The sequence below is a fragment of the Hordeum vulgare genome, chromosome 6H (assembly GCF_904849725.1).
Source record: "Hordeum vulgare subsp. vulgare chromosome 6H, MorexV3_pseudomolecules_assembly, whole genome shotgun sequence".
In the NCBI taxonomy this organism is placed as follows: domain Eukaryota; kingdom Viridiplantae; phylum Streptophyta; class Magnoliopsida; order Poales; family Poaceae; genus Hordeum; species Hordeum vulgare.
In genome coordinates, this window is record NC_058523.1 from 159,566,765 (window position 1) to 159,592,371 (window position 25,607).

Below are 25,607 nucleotides of genomic sequence, written 5' to 3' on the forward strand. Positions count from 1 at the left end.
GCGAGGGTGGAACCCATGACCCGCGGGCGCACGTAGACAAAAGGGAAACGAATGCAGAGACAACGAGCACAAACCAGCCGAAAGTTCTGCAAGCCGGCTTTAAATGTTTCCCTGAACTTTTTTATTTGTTATATAGGAATCATACCAATATATTTATAATAAAAATAGTTTCACAACACAAAGTTGATATAATTATTTACTCACATATTTACAACAAGGCTAACGGTCAAAGTTGCTCATTATAATCCAAAATCTAAACCGTTAATATATTTTCAAACGGAGAGTATACTCTCATATTATGGAACAGAGGGAGTGTAATGTCAAGAACGCTCTTATATTATGTGACGGAGTGAGTAGGACATTACAAGAACATCCATAAGCAGTATCTTGCAACACAAATACAAGAATGAAGGGGAATGCTATGGACATTCAATAGAATGACGTACTCAAAATGTGCAGTTAAAATGGTTTTAACTTTGAATACTAATGTATAAATATTAACTGGACTGGTCAAGTGAAGATAGTACATCAGATTTGTCATAAGAATATACTCATAGCATCAATTTTTCTTTTAAATTGCCAGCTTGTTCTAGTGAAATTCTCGGTTCAAATTTGTATGCTGTGAAAACCTAAAACATGTATCGTTTAACAGAAAGGGTAACGACCACTACCCGCCACATGCTATCAATCATGTGAAGGTGGGTACAAATGGCACCTGACATATATGATATGTAACCCTGAAAGCCAAAACAGGTTTGTCCCAAAGGAAAAACTACGCTCGCATGCAAGCTGCTCCTGGCTTTAAAATTAAATGCCAGCTCTTGCCGCTGCCATCCTCGAAACAACGCATTTTGCTTCTTCTCTGGCCCTAACATATCTAAGGTGCACAACTATAGTCTGGTAAATATGGCTTATTAGAATGAACGGTCAAGGTTGCACCCTTGCAGGAACACCAGAATAGCCCTAAAAGCTCAAGGGACCACATAACCAAAGACTCTGTCTATACCATCTCTATCACCACAGCGTCACATTGTTGCACCGTCTGCGGAACTTCTAAGTTTGGTTACGACCCTGATGGTTCTGGCTCTTTCCTCCTCTTCCCCTTGTTTACAACCTTTGTACTGTCAGCCGGCATGGTGTTAGGCTCCTTGGTGTACATGATACAGTCGTCAAGGGTGTAGATCCTGAGAGCGAGCGAGGATACAGTTGAGGTCTTCATAGCTACTGTGAAGGAGGACCAGTACCACCAATCATTCTTCAGGAACTCAGATTTTATCATACTCTCCAACACACTGGTCGCCAGTACCATCTGAAAGAGGCATAGATACAACTAATCAGTGCAATGGATAATATCAGCGCTCTCAAGCGTTTTATTTTGTATGGAGATGATGTTAGAGAGCTCTTAATGGACACTAGATAATCGGCACAGAAATTAATAACAATAAATTAGTAAATAGATATATGTTTTCCGTGGCACGAAGGTGAATAAATAGATCAAGTCACCTCGGATATTGATTCTGCATGCTTCACAAAAGCACGCCATGAACGCCTTCTTATTTGTTGAGACTTTGAGGCTCTCAAAGCTTCCTCAGGCAACGCTGCATCTATATCAAGCAAATTTATCTTTTGCTGCTTTAGGATATGAGAGTTTCTTCCTATAACAGGCCTCAATGATGACTCCGGAACCAAGCCACCATTAACAGCTAGCAATCTTGTTGGCTTGTCTGTTGCAGAAGATGCTTCCTCACAGGAAGTACTATCAGAGGCGGCCTTCTTAGATTTTGACACATTTTCATCACCCGTACTACCAGGACAATTTTGACCAGAATTGGACCCCTCCTGCCCTAACTTTTGTGCAGACATTGTCTGGCATTCCTCTAAGGAGGAAACCCAATCATTTGGGATGTCATCTTTTTTGTTTTTATGCAGAATAACTGGAGGCTCAAGAAAAGATGCAGGTGACGGGACAAAAGACGGAACTCCGTTTGATCCAATAAGTCCAATATCCTTCACTATCTCCTTGTTTGAATCATTCGTGGTAAATTTTCTGCAAATCTCTTCAAAGTCATATGGGCATGACTTCAGTTTTCTGGACTCAGCAGTGGAGCTAGGATCAACGGAATCCTTCTCCTTCACATCTCCATTGCACTTTCCAGCATGCTCTTCATACTCCGTTGATGTGGAGCAAGTCTCGTGGCATGCTATGCAGTGGTGTCGAGCAGGCCATATAGGCTCTAAGCAGTCACAGCGGCATGTTTTCTCCAAAATTGCTCCAGCCTTGGTACTGGGAAGGTCCATAAGCTGCTGCTCGCTGTTCGCCCCCTTGGATACTGGAGGATCACTGAGAACAAAATTGCCCAGGTGATAAAGATGCCGCTGCCACTGCTGGATAGCATCTTTCAGCTCCTTCTCCCTTGGATCGTATTCCCTTAGCCAGTCAACAAGACTACGGATTTCTTCATCCGATTCATAAATGACAATAGATGCAGAATTCCATCCTTTACAATCAGAAGTAGAGGGGGGGTAGCTATTAACCATGTTAATGTCCCTCTCCTTGCATATCAGCGTGCTTCCATCAGCGACCAGCAAAGGACGTTTACCAGATCGTCCTAAAACCCAGTACAATCGACCCAAGGAATCCTTTCCCAAACAATCTCTTCTGAGGGATGACATATTAAGCTGTGACTCTACTGTGCCAATTGACTCCTGCACTTTTGAAATCTCGTCCGATAAAGTATCCATTTCACCATTATCAGCACCTTGCTCAAGTGATCTAGTTGTTGACATTTTCAGATTATCTTGGGACGTGCTAGCATTTTCATCAGGCAACTCCCCACCCGGTGTATTGAGAGGTGTAGCTACTGGTTCTCTTTCAGAAATAGGAGTGTCCACCAAATTGAAGTTATCACGCGACCCTTCATTCATAATGTTCCCTTCAATCAGGTCACTACCTGTCCCTGATGGTTGTTCAGAAAGTCCCAAAGACTTATTTTCTTCAACCATAGGCATGCCATTGTCACTTTTGCAAGGTTTGCCAACATTTAGTTGCCCAGGAGGACTCCCTTCAGCTGGGTGGTTGAGGCTAACTCCAGTATTACCCTGTTCAGACTCTTCAACATGGTCTGATGCTATGGCCACTTCATTCTGTTGATTTTCTGCAAGTCCAGAACAATTGCTAATGTGCTGTTCAGTCTTGCCCCATCTGCTTTGTCTAGCATATGAAGTCCTCATTTCCTCCTTATATTTCAAATCTTTCAATTCGGAATTCAAAGCACGAAACTTCTGCTGGAGATCATTCAATTTATCTGGACATTTTTCTATATGTTCTCTTACCAGGACTGTGTTAAGCATTTCATCACACAGAAATTTCAGCATATTTATTCTCTGCATTTTAATGAAAATGTTAGACACTGTAGGTTGTCACTTTGTCCACTATGAAAATCAGCACACAAAGAAATTATTAGGTATACCATAAAATAATGGAGAAAAGATGATCTGAGACCTGACAAAGTAAAATCATATCAGGCCAAATGAGTAAAAACACAATACCAACATACTCCCTCCACAGTTCCATGCAAACTTTTAAGGAAAATCGTCCAAGACATCGGCTAAGAGCTAAATTTATAAAATCAAGCTCCAATTAAAACATCAATGTGGTTATCTAGAGTATGACAGTACAAGGCGTCGGAGAAAATCATTCCGCTTATCCCTTCTACCTTTTTCTTTGAAGATCTCTTTGCACCAAATACAATTATCTAGGGAAATCATAAATACACCAAGCCAAATTGTTCTGTTTACATGGCAAAGCATATGTCAATGAATAAATAAGTTCAATCTGAGAATGAAGGGGCCCAAATTTTGTGTTGAAATTTTCTGAAAACATGGTCCCATTTTCAGGTAACAAGATGGCAGAAGAGCTGTCGTCTTGTCCTAGCATAGACTAGGGGAAGGGAAGTTCTGAAGAAGGTAGTGAGGGAGGGGGGGTTCAGAAGATGATCAAAGAATTCAAAACTACGAGACCTTGGGGTGCACCATAGCACCATACACATATGTTGACTTCAGCTGTTTGCACAAGGTGCCACATATATAAGATACCCAAAAACGCTTGAATAATTAACCTTGTTTTGATGGTTGTGACAATACAGGGATAATCTAACACACAGAATATATGTGGCATGTAGAAGTTTACCAGAGCTAACACAAATTAAACATTTCATCTACCACTATGATAGGCGGGAAATTGCGAAGTGTTATAAAATATATAAGTCAAGGAAACCCCAGGTAATACCAGCAAATCTAAAACATGTCGATTTTCAGGTGCCTATGCATCCAACATCCCTACCACCATAGCAGGACATGCCAATCGGAAAATGCTGGTCGAACTAGGGAATGAGATCTGACCATCTTAAATTTTGTATGAGGAAAATGCTCCATTTGGTTTTACTGGACTGAACTCTTCCATTTCATTTTTCTTAATATAAAGGAATACAACAAAATGTGCAATACACAAAGAACTAAAACTTCCAAACACTAAACAATAGAGATATCTAGTTGAAACATAGAAGAGAAAACACATACCTCTTGTGTGCTAAGCTCCCAGTACTCCTTTTGTTCCATTGCTGCAGCTAACTTAATAAGTATGTCGTGGAAGGCTCCTTTTCGTTGTCGTTTCAAATCCTGAACACCCTGGTCAAGATGTGATTTCTTTTGACCTGACATGCACGATGGTTTGTCATGAAAGGCATTAGACTCTGCACCTTTTCGCTGTCGTTTCGAATCCTGAGCACCCTGATCAAGACGTGATTTTTTCTTTGGCTTTAACATGCATGATGGGCAGAACCAGTCTCCTTGTGGTATACGAGCTAGTGGTGGATTCAAGCAGTAAGTATGATATTCTGAGTCACACTCATCACATAAGAGAACACTTTCATCGTCTCTATCAATGCCACATACTTTGCAAACACCGTCCTCCCATGGAGCTTTAGGTAATTTGGTTGCTGCAGTCAGAATATCTTGTAGCTCCTCCTGGATTTCTGAATCAGTATTCTCATTAGAAAGGTGACAATCAAATTTCTGAACAAGGTCGAGCACCTGCACCAGCCATGTAAAAGAAGAGAAAGCCAAAAGGTTTATTAAAATCCCTGGTAATATAACTTAGTAAACAGAAAATTGAACAGTAAGCTAATATAAACTCAAATCAGCATAGGTAATCTCAATGACATTGTATAAAGCTAACTCAGTGACCCATTTATTTTATTTTCTAGTTGCAATATCATCTTGATCATAAACGCATATGAAATGAAATTATGGAATCGCGTGAGATAGGTTGACTAAATCGCGTTAGATAGATTGATACAGAAAGGGATAACAAACCTCTGTCTTATATAAGGATTCAAGACTCTGAGACAATTCTGCAACCATTTCCACTACGTCAGCTCGATCAGCAAATGCAGTGTGCAGATTACGGATTACCTGCAGGTAAACATAGTGGCATCATAATTTGACCACAGAACTAAATATATATACTGCTGAATTAGAGACATAAATTAGCAAATGCTGTTCTAGTAGGTTCACCAAATAGAACATCAAATTTGCTAATGTAGCTGTGCTCATGAGTCGTGAATGAACAGAAATCATTTCCAACTTTTCTGAACCAAACAGATGTGGCTCATGTATCACAACACTTCACCTTTTTTGTGCATGAATATATCCCTTGGATGGACATAAACCAACACACATCAAAGTTTAGGAATATACAATGGCAATCAATAAGGAAACAGCCGTCAATATAAATGAGCATAAGAATCGCTCAGGATAAACAGGCATTACTATATTGCCAACATGAATATCAACGATATACATAGATATCATAAGGCTTAAAATTAGGCTTCTCTCTACTGTAAATTCATACTGCAGCAGTCAATGGGCTTAGTTTAGCATGAGAAGCAGTTGCACTCATGCCAGCTTTAGATGTGTAGTAGAATGCACACTTAACAGTACACTGGTGTAGCATCATATAACAAAAGCCCATTTAGGGAAATCCAGACGAGACACTTAACAGTAAACTGGTATGACATCATGTAACCAAAAGCCCATTTAGGCCTTGTTTGGTTACATCAGAAACCATGTGGATTGCGGGATCGCAGCCCGATCCACATGGGTCGTTTCGGCAGGGAAGTATTATATGTGGATCACAATTTGACAGTTTGGTTTGGCCCAAGGCGTGGAAATACCTGCCCAAACCATGGCAATCCACTCTGTTCCATAGGGGCCAAAAGAATTGGCCTGTCTTCGTGGAACTGATCCACGACGTGAGGCTAACACTACTAGGAGAAAGCCTACTAGTAGCGCTGGTTTTTCTCTTACCAGTAGCGTTGGGGGGCAGCGCTACAGCTAACCTGTTAGCAGTAGCGCTGGATTGAAAGCCCTACTGGTATCTACGTTAGCAGTAGCGCTGGAATAAATAAAGCGCTACTGCTAAGCCAGCGCTACTGCTAATATTCCAGCGCTACTGCTAATGTTCCTGCTTTCAATATTTAATTCCCGTCGTATTTACGCCCCCTCTACGTATTTGTGCATGCTCTAAACAGTAATTTCATCGTATCATAATAAACATGCATTATTCTCATAATATCATACACATAAAGTAGTCTCGTCATTTATACCATCATCATCATTATCCAACACATTTATCCAACACAAATATCATCAAATCTCAAAAATAGCGATACACACAAGTCATGGCACACCCACAATTTTCATCATCCCTATCTAAACCATCATGTAGAAGAGAAGAGCGATCAGCATGAGCAATAGCGCGACTATGCAGTACTTCTTGAGGCACCGGTTTCACTCCGTCTCTTGCCGTAGCATCCACCTCAAGTAACTCATTTCCGCTTCGGCTCTGCTGTCGAACCCTCCGAGGAGCTTTCTTTCCTGCCTTCTTGTATCGAGAAGCATTGCACTCTGGACACCTGGTTTTTTCCGCGTGCTCCCCCCGATACTTATCTACGCCCAGAGTTCTGCCATTTGGCGTCAGCTTGACTCTCTTCGCACTGCTGGTTTACTTGATGTTCCCTCTGTTTTCGCTGCTCGTGCTCCTGCTACTTCGTTTGCTGCACTAACTTTTCGCTCTAGCCCGCCAGTCCTCCCCACTTCTTCTGGTGGTGGTAAGGATCGCTCTCGTACTCACTGTGGCTACTGCAACACAAATGGTCACCTCGAGCCTGATTGCTACTTGAAGAAATGACATCTACGCCAGGCGCGTTCAGAGACTTCAGGGACTCGCAATTCTACCCTGACCCCTTCAGTAGTGTCTCTGACTGAGAAGGATATTGTGCGACTTAAGCATCTGCTTGCAGCTTCAGTTTCTTCTTCAACAAGTTCTGTTGGTCTTGCTGTTGACTCGTCTAGCTCAGAGAGACAACCCTCTTCACAGCCAGGAGCTTGGTTCTGGCATTCACGGCCATGATATTATTTTTTCTCTTCCGCTGCCATCATCCCTAGTCTAGTGTGTGTTTTCTAGTTTTCTTTGTTTTCCGTTGTGTCACCAAATCCGTTGATATTTTGTGTTTCTCACATCATGCAAGTCCACCATACCTTTGTCTGCCGGCCTTTTCTTTGGTCCTGATCCTTTCTATGCAACATTTGTGGCCTACTTGCACTTGTTGTTTTCTATAGGATTTTCTGGACTTCTTTTGCATTGTCGATCTACGTCCATCGTGCCTTATCCGCCGAGCTTCTTTCACCGACGGTTGTCATGGACTATGATTTTCAGCGCAATACTTTATTCTCTTGATAGTGCTATCTTCTTTTGACAACCCATCTTCTCTTCATACTTATCTTGTATCTTCAAGTGATGCGGTGTCTACCTCTAATGTGTCATCTCTTTGTTATCCCCTTTATCGACTCGACAGGTTTTGAAGACTGTTCATGCTACGCCCACACTCTCAAGACGCAGATTTGGATTATCATTTTTTTCTAGTATTACACTTCTTCAAATGCAATGCTATTGCATACGCTTTGCATTTGAGGGGGGGGGGGGGGGGGGGGGGAGGAAGTATTAGTATTGGTCTAGGAGTCCTTATTAGTCTATGTTTACTTTCCTTGCACCTCAAGTCTTGTGTAATATATATATGCCCCTTGGGCCATCAATAGAGATAAGTTGCTTTCCTAACAGAATCCTCCCTTCCCTCTCCTCCTGCTGCACCCCAACACCGTCGCCGGCGGCGGACAAGGCGGCTATGGCTTCCGTTTCATTCCTTCTGTGATGGAATAGTAGTTGTTTTGTCAAATCTGTGTGGCTCCAAATTAGGTTCTCATGTGGAGACTTGTTAGGTTCCCATGTAGATCAAACACCCGCACATGGCTCCAAATCTGTCATGTCTCTAGTAATTGTCTTTGCATTTCTTGGACGAGGAAGTGATGATAGTTGTGTATGTAGAAGGATCTGGCTGTGACTAGTTGCAAGAACAATGATAAGATCAAACACACACATGTCTATTTGTAGTCAGATGGTAACCAAAACTCACAGAAGGTAAATGTTTCTAAGCTGACATGTAGTCCAGTATTAAATATGTGCAGATCTATTTGCTTTTGTCTACTGTTTTGTTTGGACACTTGTTAGGTTCTCATGTCTAAAGATATGTTGGGACTTGGAATTTCTGGACTTTCACCTATGTGCATGTTTGTAGGCCTCTAGTACAGTTGCTCTCCATCTGATCTCTGTAGGTTATGTTAGAGAAAATGAATTACTGCATGTATGTCTTCTCCACTGTCCTTGTAGTATTGTGACTAGTAGTTGGACACACACATTGAGCAAGACTGCATTATTAATGGCTGCTATAATAGGTTGACTCGGTTACTTGTCTTTGCAAATTTAGGGTGTGTTTGGTTGGAGGGATAGGCTAGGGTGGTTGTGGGTATCCCCAACCAGGTGGCTGGGGATAGCCCTTTTTTTGTTTGGTTGTAAGGGTAGGGTTATCCTTTTTTTTGTTTGGCTAGGGTGGTTGGGAGGATGGATAACCAGGTGGCTGGAAAACCGCGCCGGCCACCTCCCGCGCCGGCCACCTCCCGCGCTGGCCGTGCCCGCAACGACCACCTCCCGCGACGGCCGCGCCCGCGCCGGCCACCCTCCCGCGCCGGCCACCCTCCCGCGCCGGCCACCTCCCGCAACGGCCGCGCCGGCCGCCTCCCGCCCTGCCACACCGGCTGCCCCAGAGTGGTTGCCACCGCCCGCCCGTTTTTGGCAGTTGGCCACATCCCTTTTTTTTGAGAATATTCCCAGCATCTGGTTGACTCTGTCCCTCCTCGCCCCAGATCCAAACGCATGGCAACCACAGAAAAAAGTGGTTATCCCTGTCCCTGAGAGGATATCCCTCCAACCAAACACACCATTAAACCGCAGTTTGTCCCCTGCGTTTTCTTGCAGTTATACTATTCTTGGCTGCTGTTCAAATTGTATGTGGATATATATCCTAATGAATATGCAAGGAATGCATGGATGCTATTGGTGGATGGGTAGGTTTCCGATCCGCTAACACTTCTAGTAAGATTAAACATGGGTTACTTGGGCTCTAGCAATCTAGACGTAGAACAAAACTGAACATCTCTTCAACTTCAAAGTTATTATGGTTGTTTTGGTATGGTGGGGAACTGGGGATTAAGCCTTCCTTTTATTTTGTATGGTTGTTCTCTTCAACTTGGAAGTTATTATGCATCCTCAAAGTTTGCATGGTTTCTTGCCTTGCAAAATTGGTCTCATGTTGTGATGCATCCTGTAGAAATGATGGGGTCTGTTTAATGATGAGTTCATGACCCTTATTCTGTTTTACTTGAACCAGAAATGCCACCTGAAGAACAAGGGTCTCAGCAAGTTCTTGTATTGATACCTACATCGGCGAGAAGTGCACAATCAAGGAACACAAGTTCTTGTGTATTTATTTGTGGAGTGGATCACAAAAGTCCTGAGTAATTTGTACTGAATTATCAAGGATGATATGTAATTGGAGATGGTGTCTCGTATCGTTTCGAGATGGTTGTTTACCAGTTTATTCATGTTAGTGCTGCATTCTTGTTGCCATCTTGTTATATGGTGCAGATCATTTTCGTATATGATAGTATTGTGTATGTTGTTCAAATGCTATGTCCAAACATGTTGCTCTGTGTCATTTATAACTCAGAACTAAGTATGGGAGAACCAAATGAGATCTGAAGAGGTGGGTTTGGTATGGATTGGTTTGCAGTGGATTGGGTAACAAGCAGGGATCAGCCCAATTTCTAGGTGGATTGATTCCACTAGTGGATTAAATCCCTTCCAACCAAACAAGGCCTTAGAGAAACCCAGACAAACTATCTCCAAAAACAGATTATAGCTAGTCATCATTTCTGAAACTTCCTGTGAAGAAACAGAATAACCCTGAAGCAACACGCCAACACCATGATCTGGTGGCACCACCACGTCACCATCTAGCACAAGCTAACGTAACAGGAATATTTGCAGGCACATAAAGTCATCCATGGAAAATCTGAGAAAATATCCCATGTGTATCACCATCGCATAATATAAAAGGATGATAAAGAAAAACGTACCTCTTGCACATCCTCAAAAAAAGTCTCCCAAGATCCATAGTAAGCTCCCATAGCCAACCTTGTATCAATTGTGCGGAAGTCCAAAGGGCGTGGCACCATACCAGAAAATCCAAGGATGCCCTCATCCTCATTCTCATTAGAGTTCATTAGAGTAGTTCCAAGCAAATTCCCAAAAAGCTTAGATTCATCTGAGGAAATGGCATGGCGCAGAGCAATACGACACTTTTTCAAGACAACCTCTGAGATGGAAATAGTTTTCCTTTCATTTCTTGGGTTTTCAGGTTTTTGTGGCACTATTACACGGCATGCCTCTGACAACACAGATAAAACAGCTTTCTGTAACAAGTGAAAAAGTATATTTTAGTGTGTTTTTGAAATAGTCCCCTAGTCATAAGGGTTCTCAAATTAAAAGATAGACCAAAGTATCATGGCAAAGAATAAGTCTAATAAGGCACCAAGCAAACACATTTCTCTAAATACAACATAAGCATGGCCGTGCTATGCACTGACTCCTCTTCTGGCAGCTACTCCCTCCGTTTCAAAATATAAGACCTTTTAGGAATTTTACTAGGAGACTACATACGAAACAAAATGAGTGAATCTATACTTTAAAATATGTCTATGTACATCTGTATGTAGTTTATAGTACAATTTCTAAAAGGTCTTATATTTAGGAACGGAGGGAGTAGTATATAGTAAAACTTTGGTTAAAGTGCGATGCTGACAGCAAGTTCATGTTAACCGAAGTTTCCTGCTCAGGCTATATAAGCAGAAAACATGTAAATACAAAATACATCATCTGACTGATTTTCAGGTTTTCAAACAAAATTCTACAACCATTCCTGTCATCCCTTTTAAGGGATACAATTTTTTTCGAGAAAACGCAAAACACTTTTGCGTTTCATTGTATTGAACAGAAAGAGTTTGGTACAACCCTCCTAGGAGGCAAGTTACAGGGCGAGTACAGGGACACTAGTGAACATCCCCGGTCACTAAGGGATACAATAAATACTTCATCTCATAACATAGTAAAACAAAAGAAGTGTTAGGGGAACTAAAAAACCTAAATTATGCATTCGTCTTGCCGGCTAAGGGAAAAATTCATGAGGAGTTCTAATCTAGACCGCAACCCACACAACAAACCTTACTAAAACATAAACTAACACAAACTCATACTTATATTTTTGCAACTCGATACTTCTTACGAGAAAAACACCATAAGCATTGCAACCCGATGTATTGATAAAACAGTTTTTTTTAAGGGACTGAGAGCAGGTCAAGACTAAAAAAAAGGAAAATAAACGCAGTCTAGAATAGCAATAATCCTATGACTGCAGCCTGCAGGAGCATTACTAACCTTGGTTGGTCCAGATGCATTACCCTTGTAGACCTCTTTACTTATCGAATGTTCCAAAATTTTCCTTGCCCATTCTGGTGGTTTTCGATCCAAAGCTTCATAAACACACTTTCTAATTCTTGTTCCCACATTTGTCGGTAATTTTCTCACAGGCTCTAGTGGTTCTGCCCAATCTGGCAATGTTCTATTATCAGCAATAGGCACCTCAGCAGAATCTATCATATCAGTGTACTTGTAATCCATCATAAAAACCTTGTTTCCTTCACTTGATATAGAACTGCATATCAAATTTTCCGCCTCCAGAAGCAGCTGAAAATACAAGACAATAATTACAGTGCAGCAAAAATATACACAGGAATTTACCATCGTCTAAAATAAGAACACAGGAAATTTTATAATATCTCTTGGTGAGAGAACAAAAACTATAGATAAATTATACAACAAAAATAAAATAGCATCCTTATAAATTATATTCAATATTCTCAAAATATCACACAGCTGGATAAGGAATTAATGTAGTCAAGATATCTCCAGCCAAATAAGCAAAAACAAGAATCTTATCCCCATAGATAAGATTTAACAACAAATTTTGTGCAAACAGGTGGAAAAGCTCTGAATAAAATCATAGAAAAAAACAAATGGGTGGAGTCTCTCGACTGATTATACCCGCCTTGCTAGGCTTGTACATACCTCTTTCTATTATTACTACAAAATACATATAAATACAGAGTAATGGCATTCCCTGTTGTTTTACCCTAAAAACCAGAAAGTGGTATTAATGGTGACAGGTAACCCAAAAAAGCAAGTTTTTCCTAAGCAAAATAAAACAGGGGTATCTTATTTTCCTCATGGAAACAACATAGAAACATACTATTATTAAGAGTTAATGTGGATGATATAATTGTACGGGGATGCAATCAAAGCAAATATTATTAAATAGAAATAAGAAGTTGAAGAAATCTAAAAACAGATAGCAAATAACCATAGCATACAGCAATCTAAAGGCTACAACTCATGCCTGACTGAAGAAGGAAAGGAAGGCATGATCCAAATGAATCACAAGTTCAGCTAATTGTATAAGTAAAATGCTTACCAGGGCATCCTTCTCCATGCCGGCAACCCCAGGTACTGCTCCGCACAGTATGCCACCATCACCTTGTAGGCAGCGGAATAACTTCACCCCTTCTCGACTGGAAATATCAGACACGTCCATGCACCCATTTATGGAAGAAATAGCCAGCATGTACCTTCTAGCCAACTCTGGCCAAGTCAACTTGTTAGCAGTTAGCATATCGAAGTTAAATTCCTTTGCTGAAATGATGCTCTCAGTGTCCTTCTTTCTTCCACGCCTGGGTTTTGATTCTTTGGGGTCAATGTTTGGATCTACAAATATCGCAACCTTTGACAGTAGCTCACCAAAAAGAACCTTAAAGAGTGCAAGGTGAACCCCAGGCAATACTACACCAGTGCACCTCCCAATTGTCTGGGCTGCCAATTTATCTTGACCAGCTTCCTTCATAGAGGAGGTTTCCACAGGGATAAACACAGACACAATCTCTTCATTATTGGATAGACCAGATTCACTATTTGAATGTGATATAGAAACATTTGCAGGGGAATTCATAGGTGAAGAGTGATCCCTACATTGTTGAATGACCTTCGACAATGTTTCTTTCTGATTTCCACAAACTGGCCATGGGTCAACAAGTTCATCTTCCAATTGTTCATATGAAGGCACTTCTTTGAGACCAATGATTTCAGCAAAGCGCCCCAAGAACTCCCATATCTACAAGAATATTTCAATGAGAAGATGGATGCAAGAATAAGGAGGAAATGCACATATGTAAAGAGGTACGGCCCTGCAGATATGTAAAGAGCTACCTGGAAAACATCTCCCGCCGATTCTGGTGGAAGCTTATTGCTAATAGGACGTCCCGGAGGTAGCTCGCGGATGCTAGAACCGCTGGGCTGAGCATGATCATGTAGCCCAGTCACCACACCATGTCTACCATATGACATATCTCCATTACTTTGGCCATCTTTATGCACAGATATAAGTAAACCACTTGCAACTGTCATAGAAGAGTGAAATTCAGCCCTATTGCACAAGAACTGGTAGTTTATGCAAGACCTGGATCTAGGAAGAGACTCCACAATTTCTTGAACAAATTCCAAATCAAGCCCAATTCTATCATGGTATAACCACTTCTTCAGTAATGTATAAGTAGATTCCACATCATTCTTCTTTTCTATAACTCGTGGTATACTGGGGCCATTGGATGAGCAAAATCTAGTTAAGGCAGCGTAAGGACCATCAAAGTTCTGACATCCACTCCCCTTGTTTAATAAATTATTTTCACTGCTGTGTGTGCAAGAGAATACCAAATGCCCGTGTTCCTTGTACATTTTTTCACAAGCTTCCACCATAGCACAAGAAATCATCCTCCATACTGAAGAGGAGGATGTTCCCTCAAATGTAAACTCACCAATTTGGTCATTAATATTGGCTTCCTTACTTGGTGGAACATTCTCAGAATTTGAAGGTAGTACTTTTGACATCATATTTGAACTCTGTACATCATTGCAACCCAAAGAAGTCTTTTTATCCTCCGTATCACTGGTAAGACATGATAAGAAATCTTGATTGGTCTCAGAGGGAACATCCAGGATCATATAAAGATCATCATCCATATCATTAGCAGCATTTCCAATAAAACTGCTACTTTCCGTTGTTTCAGTTGTATCGGCCTTTCTTGCACCATTCTGAGAGAGAATGGTCGAGGCTTCTGGAAGGGGGAACACTGAACATGGTAACCTTCTGACCTTAAACAAAGGCCCAAAACTCCCTCCATCACACACCTCACACTCAAACAGTGAACCAGTAACTCTATCATGCCAGTAAGATGTAAAACCCACTGGCCATATCTGGTGGCAATTATGGTAGCTTGCCTGTTTATCGATTTCTCCCAAGCTAGTTATAAAGAAATCTTGATATTGTACAGGTAGGACAACCTAGAGTAACAACACAAAAAAGCAGTATTATCAAAATCAGCGCCAAAGTGAACGAAAGATAAAAGAACTGCAGTATAAAAAAACAAAGGCTGTACCAGTGGGAAACAATAACATCTAAAACGGACACTGGATGAAGAAACAAATCTGAAACAGTTAATGAGATACTCACACTGTGATGATGTGGTTGACGGTTGCAATTTTCCACAAGAAATTTTGGAGGCTTTAGTGGGTTTCTTTCTTCTGTAGGACTTGGGGCTGTTGCTTTCGTAAAAGATGATGGCTCCATCAAAATGCTGGAACTTCCAAACTCGTGCTTCTCAGAAAACTTGGGCAGTGCTGATGTTTGTGGAAAATCTCTTCTCCTGCGGCGTGTATGATTTGACCTCTGTTCTATGTTTCCATCAGCAATGAAATTTTGATCCACAGGAGGAAATTGTTGTCTCATGCTAAAACAATGAGGAAGACCAAATGCTGGCATAAAGAGATTCCCATCTGCAACATGATAGCCAGAAGTGGGATTATTATAAGATGCATCACCAATGATGGTCAATAGTTCCTTTTAGAGACCAGACAGGTATAGCTTCAAAACATTAGCAACGACCCATAATTTTTTGGAACTGGAATTAAGTTTCCCTTTATGGATAAACACATACTACGCCTAAGTGGCCATACATGCACTGAACACGAGGGCAAGCAGAAGTTGATCTTGATGGTTAGAATGGCAAATTGCTGTCTAAAAAGTTACAGTGCATAAAAGGTGTGGAAAATCTCCAATAGGAAGCAAATACGTCTCTCTTGCAGTACATATGATTGCTCTAATATCCTTACCAAAAGGAGTTGTATTATTCAACTGCAGACCCTCAAAACGTGGAGTAGCCAATTCGGTCAAATGAGCTCCACCAGCAACAGCTACTCTGCGAGGACCAAAAAAAAAATATTAACTCTCTTCTGATGATAATGTCTGTACAACAAGGGTTATTAGAAAACTTCCTATAATATTTATGATATTATTATTTCAGAGCACCCAAAAACAGTCCAGCTTATGAAGTTTATCGCTAAATAGCTGCCACAAGTTACTTTTAGTTTCACTTTTCCTTGCAAAAAGCAGAATTTCAAGAAATCAGAAGTTTTTCCTTTGAACAGATCTTTCAAGAAGAAAACAATAACCACTTGGCAATAAAGCACTGCTCTGTAACACAATGAACCGGCTATATTAAACGCAAGCATGCTTTCAGCGCTTATTCTCTTCAGCATAGCACATAATGTAGTCTACAACAATGAAAGGACAATAATGATTTGATTGTTTTGCAATTTAGTTTGCAGTGCTACTGAGAATTATTGGGGCACAACCTATTCAACAGTTATGGTTATAAGCTTCTTAACACACTGATGTGCAAAGACAACTCGATTAAGCAAATTCAACGCCATAAAAATCACTAAAGGTACAGAACAACAATCATCAAGATAACTAAACATTGTACAGAACGATGGTGGGCTAAAAATAGAAATGGTTAGCTTCAAATCATGTTTGATTTTGAAATTATACTACAGTTATGTACTCGGCTGCAGAAATTTTGCAACCATCTGTGGATGGGCTACTGATGGGATCTAGTACACCATGAGGATTTAAGAAGATCAAAAGATCTGCTGAAGGAGACAATGAACACTGGGGCAACTTTGTCCATGAAATGAAGAGAAAGATTCACCAAATAATATGTGACTAAATTTTAGCATCACAATAGACCAAACAAGGTGGGGAAATTGTACAGCATCTATGCATGTACCAGAACTAATAGGCAAGAATAAATAAAGCAAACTTTGATGTTTGTTACCAACTTCAGTACGCATGATGATGCAGGTATAACACTTAATAAATTGCAAAAGTTAGAAATTCTAGAACTCAGAGCCCTCCGCACCCCCACACACCTCATGCAAGGAAAAAGATACCTAGATCTGCAACTCCAGATGCATAGATTTGCAGATCACCAGATCTGCCAGCAGCTGAAGTGATATTTCAATTGCAAAAGTTTGAAATTACAGACACACTGCACAAATTCGGAGACATCGCCCACCCCCATCTCCTGCAAGGAGAAAAATACCTAGATCTACACCTCCAGATGCATAGATTTGCAGACCATCCGATCTGCCATCAGCTAAAGCAATATTCCAGGGCTGATTTGCAGAACAACGGTGAGAGCAGAATCAGGAGTAATCCCCAAAACAACAAACAGAAGAAAAGAAAATGTGCAGCCCAGCCTTTACCACACCTGAGAGAGAGAGAGAGAGAGAGGAGACTAGGTCTACCTCAAGGTGCACAGATTCACAGATCACACCAACTCCTGTCAACTGAGCTGAGATCTCAGCGCTGATTGGCAGAAGAAGGGTGAGGGCAAAGTTAAGGGTTCTCGCTCTTTCCTTTTCCCTTCCTGCTCTCTTTTTTATCAAGGAGATTGATTCTCGGGGCGATTGGTGTTATAAAGGGAAAGGCCAATGGAGTATGGACTCAGTTTATATTACCTCCATAAAGGAACGCGAGAAAAATGTGCCATGACTACAATAAAAAGATAATACTTCTAACAAATTCCACGTCACCATTCCAGCATGTATATCTTACAAGACTTGGCTGTATATAAAGTAGAACAATTTGGTGCAGGGACACCTCGTTGAACAACTTCTGTAAGTACATAAGCCTTTTTCTTATGTGGATCTAAACGTGATATTAAAATAAGTACATGAGAAACTGCAAAAAAGGGCATGCGTGAGGGTTGATGCTCGAAAGCATACTCTTTTTTTTGAGAAAACGCAAAGGATCTTTGTGTTTCATTGCATTGAAAAGAGAGAGTTTAATGTTACAGCCCTCCTAGGAGGCGGTTTACAGTCCTAGAACATGAACTAATGCACGTCCCAGGTGGGGGGAAAGACTACTCTAAGTCCAGCAGCGCCTGCCACAGCCCAAAGTCTGACAGGCATTCTTTTTCTATAAATTTAGTGTGAAATATATCTTTTCAAAATACAAGAACCAAGCAATCTGACACGTGACCATGTCCCAGTCTCCAAAGGAGACCATCCTTTCAATAATTATGGAATAACATAGCCAAAATAGGAAAGGACTAACCTACACTTCAAATCAGGTCACAATCCATCACTAAGCAGTACATGTTTCACAAATGCTCTTATAATCTTATATGCTGTATATGATATTGAAATGCTTTAATAAAGGAAAGGCGTCATTTGCTAACAATTGGGTAAATGCATATGAACTGATCAGAAAAATTTGCAACCATGCGAGGGTTGTCATGTTGAAAGAACAGAATAAGTAATTAGTGGTTTCTATACATAACTTGGTTAACGGATGCCCCTTCTACCTCAACAGCAGCATGTTTCATATAATTTATATCTGCCTATTTTTGCTACTTTTATTCTACATCTTTATTCCTCATTAATGATGTGCACATGGTTGTAGTATTCCAAGATTATAAAATACACAGGGGCAGATCCGAGGATTAACAAGCCTGGCAGGGAACCCAATAGTTTTTAGTGAGAAAGGAAATCATGGCAATATAAAACCCAGAAAAAAAAATCCTTACTAGTATTTGAAATTTGAATTCATAATGCAAAACATTAGAGCTAAAGTTTTGTTATCAAAGTGCATGCTCCAATTTGACAGTAAAAAGTCACGGAAATTTCACAGTACCACCAAGTGGCATGTTCTTTAGAAATTCTGAAATTGTGAACCCCGGTGGAGTCAAGTTACAGCTTTGGTGCCCACGCGCACACACACACCAGAATCAAGAAAAGCATATGACTGCAATAGGCCGAGGAACAGCAGACATGACCAAGGTGGTGTGGTCCATGCAATTGATGTTCGCCAATCCATCTTAGGAACTGCTTTGGAGAGATACTGCATTATACTCTTCCCCACAAGAATTCAAGAGCAGAAAAGCAAGCCGTTCGTGTAGAGAGCTAAATTACTGGATGCCCAACTCCATCCCCACAGCACTCTCCGGACACAGGATTGGAAACAGGACGGATACTATCTGAGCGATCCAAAGTCATATCCAGTAGTGAGCCGTTCAAGAAGAAGGCAATTCAATATCGAGCAGAATCCAGTGTAGGATTTGGATATTTCATCCCAGAACAAATTCGGATTCCGAGAAGGCGGTATCTACCGTGAGAATTCATAAAGTTAACCCTCTATTGAACGGTCAGCCAAAAATGACCATAATCTAAAACTTTAACCAAATCTGACCCTTTTGCTCAGCGTCAGCCATCGGGAAACCGGGAGAGAAAGGGAGGAACCAGGGCTCACCTTTTGAAGATGAGGCTGGGCAAGAGACACGAGGAGGGAGCTCCAAGTCACACGCTTGGGGAACGCGGGGAAGAGGAGATCCCGCTAGCACCGGCGACGCGAGGTACACATCCAGTTGTCGGCAACCTGGGGAGAGAGCCTACGGTGCGGGGTGAGAGCCGGCGGCGCGAGGAGATCTAGTTAGCACCGCCAGCGCGAGGTACAGATCCAGTTGCCAAAAACCTGGGGAGAGAGCCGGCGGTGCGGGTTGAGAGCCGGCTGCGAGGAGATCCCGTTAGCACTGGCAGCGCGAGGTACGGATCCAGTCATAGGCAACCTGGGAGAGAGCCGTTGGTGCGGGGTGAGAGCCAGCGTTAGAACCTAAATAAGCCTAAGCCTAAATTTTATAGAATGAGCTGGGGAAGGGCAGCTTATTTCCACAGCCAGCAAGAAGCCCCAAAAGAACTGGCCCTTACAATTGATAGAAGTGTGTGGACAGGCCAAAAGGGGACGGGGGGTTGGAGGCCCGGCGGCATACGAGAGTGGCTTTCCAGTGGGAACCTGATTACAGCGAGACGGGCAACAATTGTGAATCTAGGTGATGCAAATGCGGCTAGGAACATGAGGATGCAGCGGCTAGGAACATGGGGTGAAGACAGTGGTGAGAGGAGATCGGGAGGAACTCGGGTAGAGAAGACCAGAAAAAAAGATCAGGAGGGAGACGAGTTGCGGCTTTAGGAGTAAACATCAAATCCCTAAATGTAACCTCTGGTACCATGCGAGGAAATATGCAGCTTGTATTTCCACGAGGCCATAGGTTGTGGCCCCATAATGCAACGGAACTAAGAGATGATATTGTGGTCACCCACATGTAAGGGAATGTGACTTGGATAATTATTAAACCGGACCATTTTAGAATCCAATGTATAGATAAGATATGGTAAGAGGGTTTTTTACATCTAGACGCTATCTGCTCCGATTCCAAACCCGACACACAAGATATATTATTCCTAATATCCAATGGTGTTAGGATTACGGAGTTTTTTAGCAAGATTATCCAACCCTCTTAAATAGGATAATCCGACTTTCATAGAACTTTAGTAACAAACTTGTCATATGAATGTTACTTATTTATCACGTGGTGTGGTTGCGTCCCTAGTATTTTACTTGTGGAAGTTTACCGCCTTCTAGAGTTTATTATGTGCTTATAGTTGTTATATATCACCTTGTAGTTCTATATGCCCATTACTCTTGTCATTTTGTCACGACATTTAAATAATCTTCGCATGTGTGTATTACCCGTTTACTTGTGTCTATTATCAGATTGAGGCATTACGCTACCTGCCTAGTCTACCTCCGACATCAGCTGTATTTGTATCTACATCCTAGTGCTATCCGCTCCGCTTCTGAATCCAACAAAATAATGTGGTATAGGGCATGGTCTGAGTAGTGTCCGATCAAATCCACTGCACTTGCACATGTAGGCTACATGACACCGATCATGCTCCACGCAGCCAGATGATGAGTAACACCCTAAGGTGTGAAAAAGCTAATCATGAGATCATATCATACTTCCTATTCTTTAGCAGAGACGCCAATGGTAAACAAATAGGCAACTCAATCATCCCCGCCGTCTCATATACGCCCTCTTCTGCCACCCATTGGTGATATTATGGCAGTGAAGAACATCCTGCAGCTCTTCGGGCGCACCTCGGGCCTTCGGGTCAATTTCTCGAAGAGCTCCGCCACCCTGATTTGATGTGACACTTATGAGGCCGCGCCAGCCGTTGACCTTCTGGGCTGCCCCCTTGTGGATTTTCCCATCACCTACCTGGGCATCTCACTAACGATTCGGCGACCCATTGCTGCCTAGTTGCAGCTCATCGTTGACAGGACTATCGGCATGCTGCCATGATGGAAGGCGCGCCTCATGAACAAGGCCGCACGCCTTGCATTCGTCGAGGCAATACTGAGCACAATCCCCGTCCATCACCTACTAGTGCTGGCACCCCCCAAGAAGACAATCAAGGCGCTCGAGAAAATCTAGAGAGAATTCCTCTGGGCCGGACACACAGAAGCTAATGGTGGAAACTGCCATGTCAACTGACGGCACGTCCCCAAGCCAATCTCACTAGGTTGACTCGGCGTCCACGACCTCGAGCACACACGCTGGCTTTGTTTCAGCAGCACGGACAATACCAAAGCCTAGGGTGGCCTTGACCTGCAATTCAACACCGAGGAGCACGCCTTCTTCTTTGCTTCCACCACCATGCTGCTAGGGAATGGCATGCAAGCCCTATTCTGGGAGGATCGATGGGCACTCTGTCGGTGAGATCATGCCCTCATGTACACATGTCTCCCCAAGCGTCGCTGGAAGCTCCAGACTGTCACCGACGGGCTCCATGTTAATCAATGGGAACAACACATCCATGGCACAGTTGTCGTCCAGGAAATCGACAAATGCCTCCAACTGTGACACAAGATCAAGCGTGCGACTCTCTCCATCGAGTTGGACTGTCTAACCTCGAAATGGAGCGCAAGCGGCATCTACTCCGCTAAGTCTGCCTACCTAGCCACGTTCCACGGCTCCACCGCCTGCGGATTGGAAGCTCACTTGGAAGTGTTCGGCGACACCGCGAGTCTGATTCTTCCACTGGCTAGCTAACCTTGACCGGTGCTGGACCGTAGACCAACTCGCTCACCGCGGCCTGCAACACCCCGCACGTTGCCCCTCTACGACCAGGCTCCTAAGACCATGCATCACCTCCTCCTCGCCTGTCCCTTCTCTCAGCGGGTCTCCTTCTCTCGGCAGGTCTGGTATGAGACGCTGAGCTGGCAAAGGATGCCCCTCCTCCCACCCGAGAAGGAGCCTTCACTCAATGCTTGGTGGCAATCCGCGAGGCAGCTCAACCCCAAGCCTATGCGCAAAGGCCTTGCCTCCGCAACCTTGCCCGTCTCCTAGATGCTCTGGAAACATCGAAAGGACTGCGTGTTCGACAGAGGTCGCCCCTTGGTGAATGACTTACAAAGATCAAAGATGAGGCAGCCCTCTGGGCGTGTGCTGAAGCATTAGGACTTAGAGCTATCACCCCCTAAACTTGGGATGTCCACTGATTCCAAATAACATATTGTAACTGCCTCCTGGGAGGATTGTAACTCAAACCCCTTCTTTTCAATGCAATGAAAAATGCAGGATCTCTTGCGTTTTCTCGGAAAAAATGACAATGTGTGCAAGGGTAGCAGTGGTTGCCAACACCGAAGGTGTTGGTGGCGGGGTGGCATCACGACATCACACGATGTCATCCATTGCTCCTTTATCGTGGCCAACATTTCCAGCGCACTCTCTTATATGGTCATGACATCTTGTAGGCGGTTTGATGTTCTCAAAGGTGTCCATGGGCAAGTATGGCCACCATATTGTTGTTGTTGGCCTTCAACTGCCCCAAGGAGACTTGATGGCAAAATCTATGGTGAGCACAAGGAAATCACGACGCGGTAAATGTCATACGAAAGAAGATGCGTGGCTGCGCCTTGAATGGGACGAGGCACAAATCAAGACAAGAGAATGTAGCCTTGGGAGATAATTTCACTTCATCGTTTATTGTTTTCCTCTCAAGCATAGGCTTTTCTACGTAAGTAGGAAATGCCTCTTAGCAAGTTCACCATGAAGCCATCGGCAAATAGGAGAATCTTCAATCCAGAAAATATGGCCAAAAATGTGATCATGAGCAAACCAAGTATATCCTCAATCCTGAGGATTCCCATAGATCTACAATATGGAAGTTCTCCTATGGAAATCCCATACACCGTTAGGAGGTAAGGATCAATATCTGGTTATGAGTTTAGGTGCCTTCTTTGTTAGGCTTGTGTTTGGTGGTGGTGGCCCCATGGTGTCTCCCAACTCCATCCTCACCCTAGTGTGACCATCACGATCTACCTCATAGAGCTAGTACTTCTCAATGCTCATTATTTTGGGCTTTGCACCTTCTCTACTAGTTGTACGTCCGAGCAACAGTTTGGCAGCCTGCCTTGCAAGGGGTGTGTGCTCAACCATGGTGTTTTCGGTCATATTAGGTTCTCACCACTTGAGCTAGCCAACTCATGTGGCTCTTCAAACCTATAAGGTTGGCCTGGCTTGTGCGGGTTTGATCTTTTGTGGTTTCGTCACCGAAGACATGGAAAAACATCAGACATTAGATCAAAAGGACCTTCATGTAAGTTCTGGTTTTGGATCTTCTTAGTTGGTGGCAGTCCAGCCATTGTACTATCGTCAATCAATCAATAAAGCTAGCTCATTGTTTTGAAAAAAAATCCACATCTAGCTTTTCCTGCCGATTAATTTTTATCTGCAACTCGGCAACGAAACACCTTCGTCGCCGATGCTTCGTTGCCTTCTACTCCATTACTAGTGATCCATTCTTCAATTAATCACACCAATCAAAATCATCTTCTCTTCTAAACCCGGTAGATTAATTCATTTAATGGAACATGCTAAGTGATACCTAACCCGGAACTTAATGGACCGAAAGAGAACCCACAAAAGAGTTCATGATTCACTTAGAGAGAACTAGTGCAAATTTCCATACTAGAATTTTGAATAAAGAAAATGTCAGACAGCAATCTCATGCAACAATGCAAGAGAAACCAATAAGATACCTTCACAATGAAAGGAAAAAAAACAGTTCCAAATTTCTCTCCTGCAGATTGCAAGTCGTGGTGATTTTATATTTTCCTAAGGCTGAATTGCATGTGCCTGTCAAGACCCAAACATGCAGGTGTCTTACTTCAGTAAACTAATAACACAAATCAAATTAGTGCCACAACTAGAACAAAATAAAATTAGCATTGTGCATGCCCTCATTGCTGTGAAAGGGTGAAAGCATCAAATTAGCTGCAGTACCTCATATACCCTGTTCTTTGTAGTAAATCAGGGAGAGACATGCAGCAACGACGAATTACTCGGTGTAATACCTAAATTTAGTAGCCACTAAAAGAAGATGCAACACCGTGCTGCATTCTTACTAATGCTTTAGAAAGCCACTGCTACAAGTTGCTAATTATAGCATTTAAACCAAGTCATTTAGGTCTCAGTGTTATCAACAGTCAAGCAAAGTAGAAAAATCCAAAGAACGTACCAGATTCATATGCTATGTTGATAGCAAGTGCATCTGTGTAATCATAAGAAGTAGCAAACCAAACATCAGCATATAGCAAGGTTCGATCATGACACGTTCTCGATTGGACTCAGCATTACCATTTGCAAAGTACTAGCGTTTCATGAAGAACAATCTACTTCTTAGAGCTATATATAAAATTCGCTGATTAAAAGATCTAAAATCATAAGGAGATTATTAAGAGGGAGATGAGATAACTGCCTGGTGATGTCTCCGACGGTGACGGCAACAGGATCCTCCCGTGGGGCAGCATTGATGTCGAGCGGCACGGCTCGAAGCTTCCAGCGCTTGGAGTGGGCACCACCTATCTCACACGCTGGGCACATCCAGTCCTCGTTTACGGCCACCGGAGGCCGCCGCACTCCAGGGGGGGTGGGCAGCGGTGGTGGCGGAGGCTGGCGCATAAGCGGCCCCCAGACGTGGACGCAGGATTCGTGGAACCCACGTTCGCAGGCGTCACAGATAATGGTGGCCCCCGGAAGCTCGGGGAGGCCGCAAGACGCGCACGGGGGCGGCGGGTTCCCCCACCCCGCTACTCCCGGGTGCTGCGCTTGAGGCGGCACCTCCACCGACGAACCAGCGGTCGCGGCCGCAATGGCCGTAGCAGCAGCCAACCTCCACGACTCCCCACGGTGGTACGCCAGCGCTATCTCGCGGGCCTGGTGCGCGAGCAGCAGCTGGGCCTGCGCGTTGGCGGGAGGCTGGGGCTGGGGTGGCGGCGGCGGCGTCAGCAGCAGCGGAGGCGGAGGAGCAAAAATGGGGGCAGCGAACTCGCGCGGCGGTGACTGGGGAACCGCCTCCGGCGGCGACGGCGGGGGCGAGGGCGCCTCGTTGAGGTCGATGTCGAGATGTGGCGGGCGATCCATGGCGAGCAGGGGATCAGGGTCGCGCCCGAGCTCAGGCTAGGGTTCGAATTCCGGGCATAGCGACGGAGAGGGGAGGGAGGGAGGGAGGGAGGAGGAGGTTAGAGAGCGAGCAAGGGAAAGCGGGAGCTCACGAGCGAAGCGCGGCTGGGGTTAAGGGAGGGGGGAGTGGGAGGGATTCCGGGGAGAAGCAAAGCAAAGGAGAAGAAACGGACGGGACGGACGGGACACGTGGACGGGGGTTCGGGGACGCGTAGGTGGAAAAAACGGTCGAGGGCCCTGCTGTCAGTGAGCGATGCCGTGCCTGGGGAGATGGGCTGCGG

At 43.3% G+C, this 25,607-nt stretch overlaps 1 protein-coding gene across 2 annotated transcripts; it reads right to left on the reverse strand.

Moving 5' to 3' along the window:
* Positions 1-644: 644 nt before the first annotated feature.
* On the reverse strand, positions 645-25,376 carry LOC123403271 (methyl-CpG-binding domain-containing protein 9-like). 2 transcript variants are annotated; one of them, XM_045097220.1, is made up of 11 exons: positions 24,623-25,376; positions 15,788-15,873; positions 15,129-15,451; positions 13,829-14,959; positions 13,041-13,733; positions 11,948-12,256; positions 10,591-10,926; positions 5,374-5,472; positions 4,579-5,091; positions 1,504-3,384; positions 645-1,309 (listed from the first exon to the last, which is right to left on the reverse strand). In XM_045097220.1, the coding sequence occupies exons 1-11, from the start codon at positions 25,285-25,287 to the stop codon at positions 1,064-1,066; spliced, it is 6,282 nt and encodes a 2,093-aa protein (XP_044953155.1). In that variant the 5' UTR covers positions 25,288-25,376; the 3' UTR covers positions 645-1,063. The 2 variants fall into 2 exon arrangements, with proteins under 2 accessions (XP_044953155.1, XP_044953154.1); XM_045097219.1 differs by having other exon boundaries at positions 24,620-25,376.
* Between the last annotated feature and the right edge of the window lie 231 nt (positions 25,377-25,607).

Bases quoted from the DNA above. Each gene is read 5' to 3' on its own strand.
- LOC123403271 (XM_045097219.1), bottom strand. From the start codon at position 25,287: ATGGATCGCCCGCCACATCTCGACATCGACCTCAACGAGGCGCCCTCG. The intron at 13,734-13,828 runs GTAGCTCTTTAC...ATATTCTTGTAG, and splicing joins CGGCGGGAGATGTTTTCCAG to ATATGGGAGTTCTTGGGGCG. The intron at 3,385-4,578 runs GTATGTGTTTTC...ATTAAAATGCAG, and splicing joins GGGAGCTTAGCACACAAGAG to AGAATAAATATGCTGAAATT.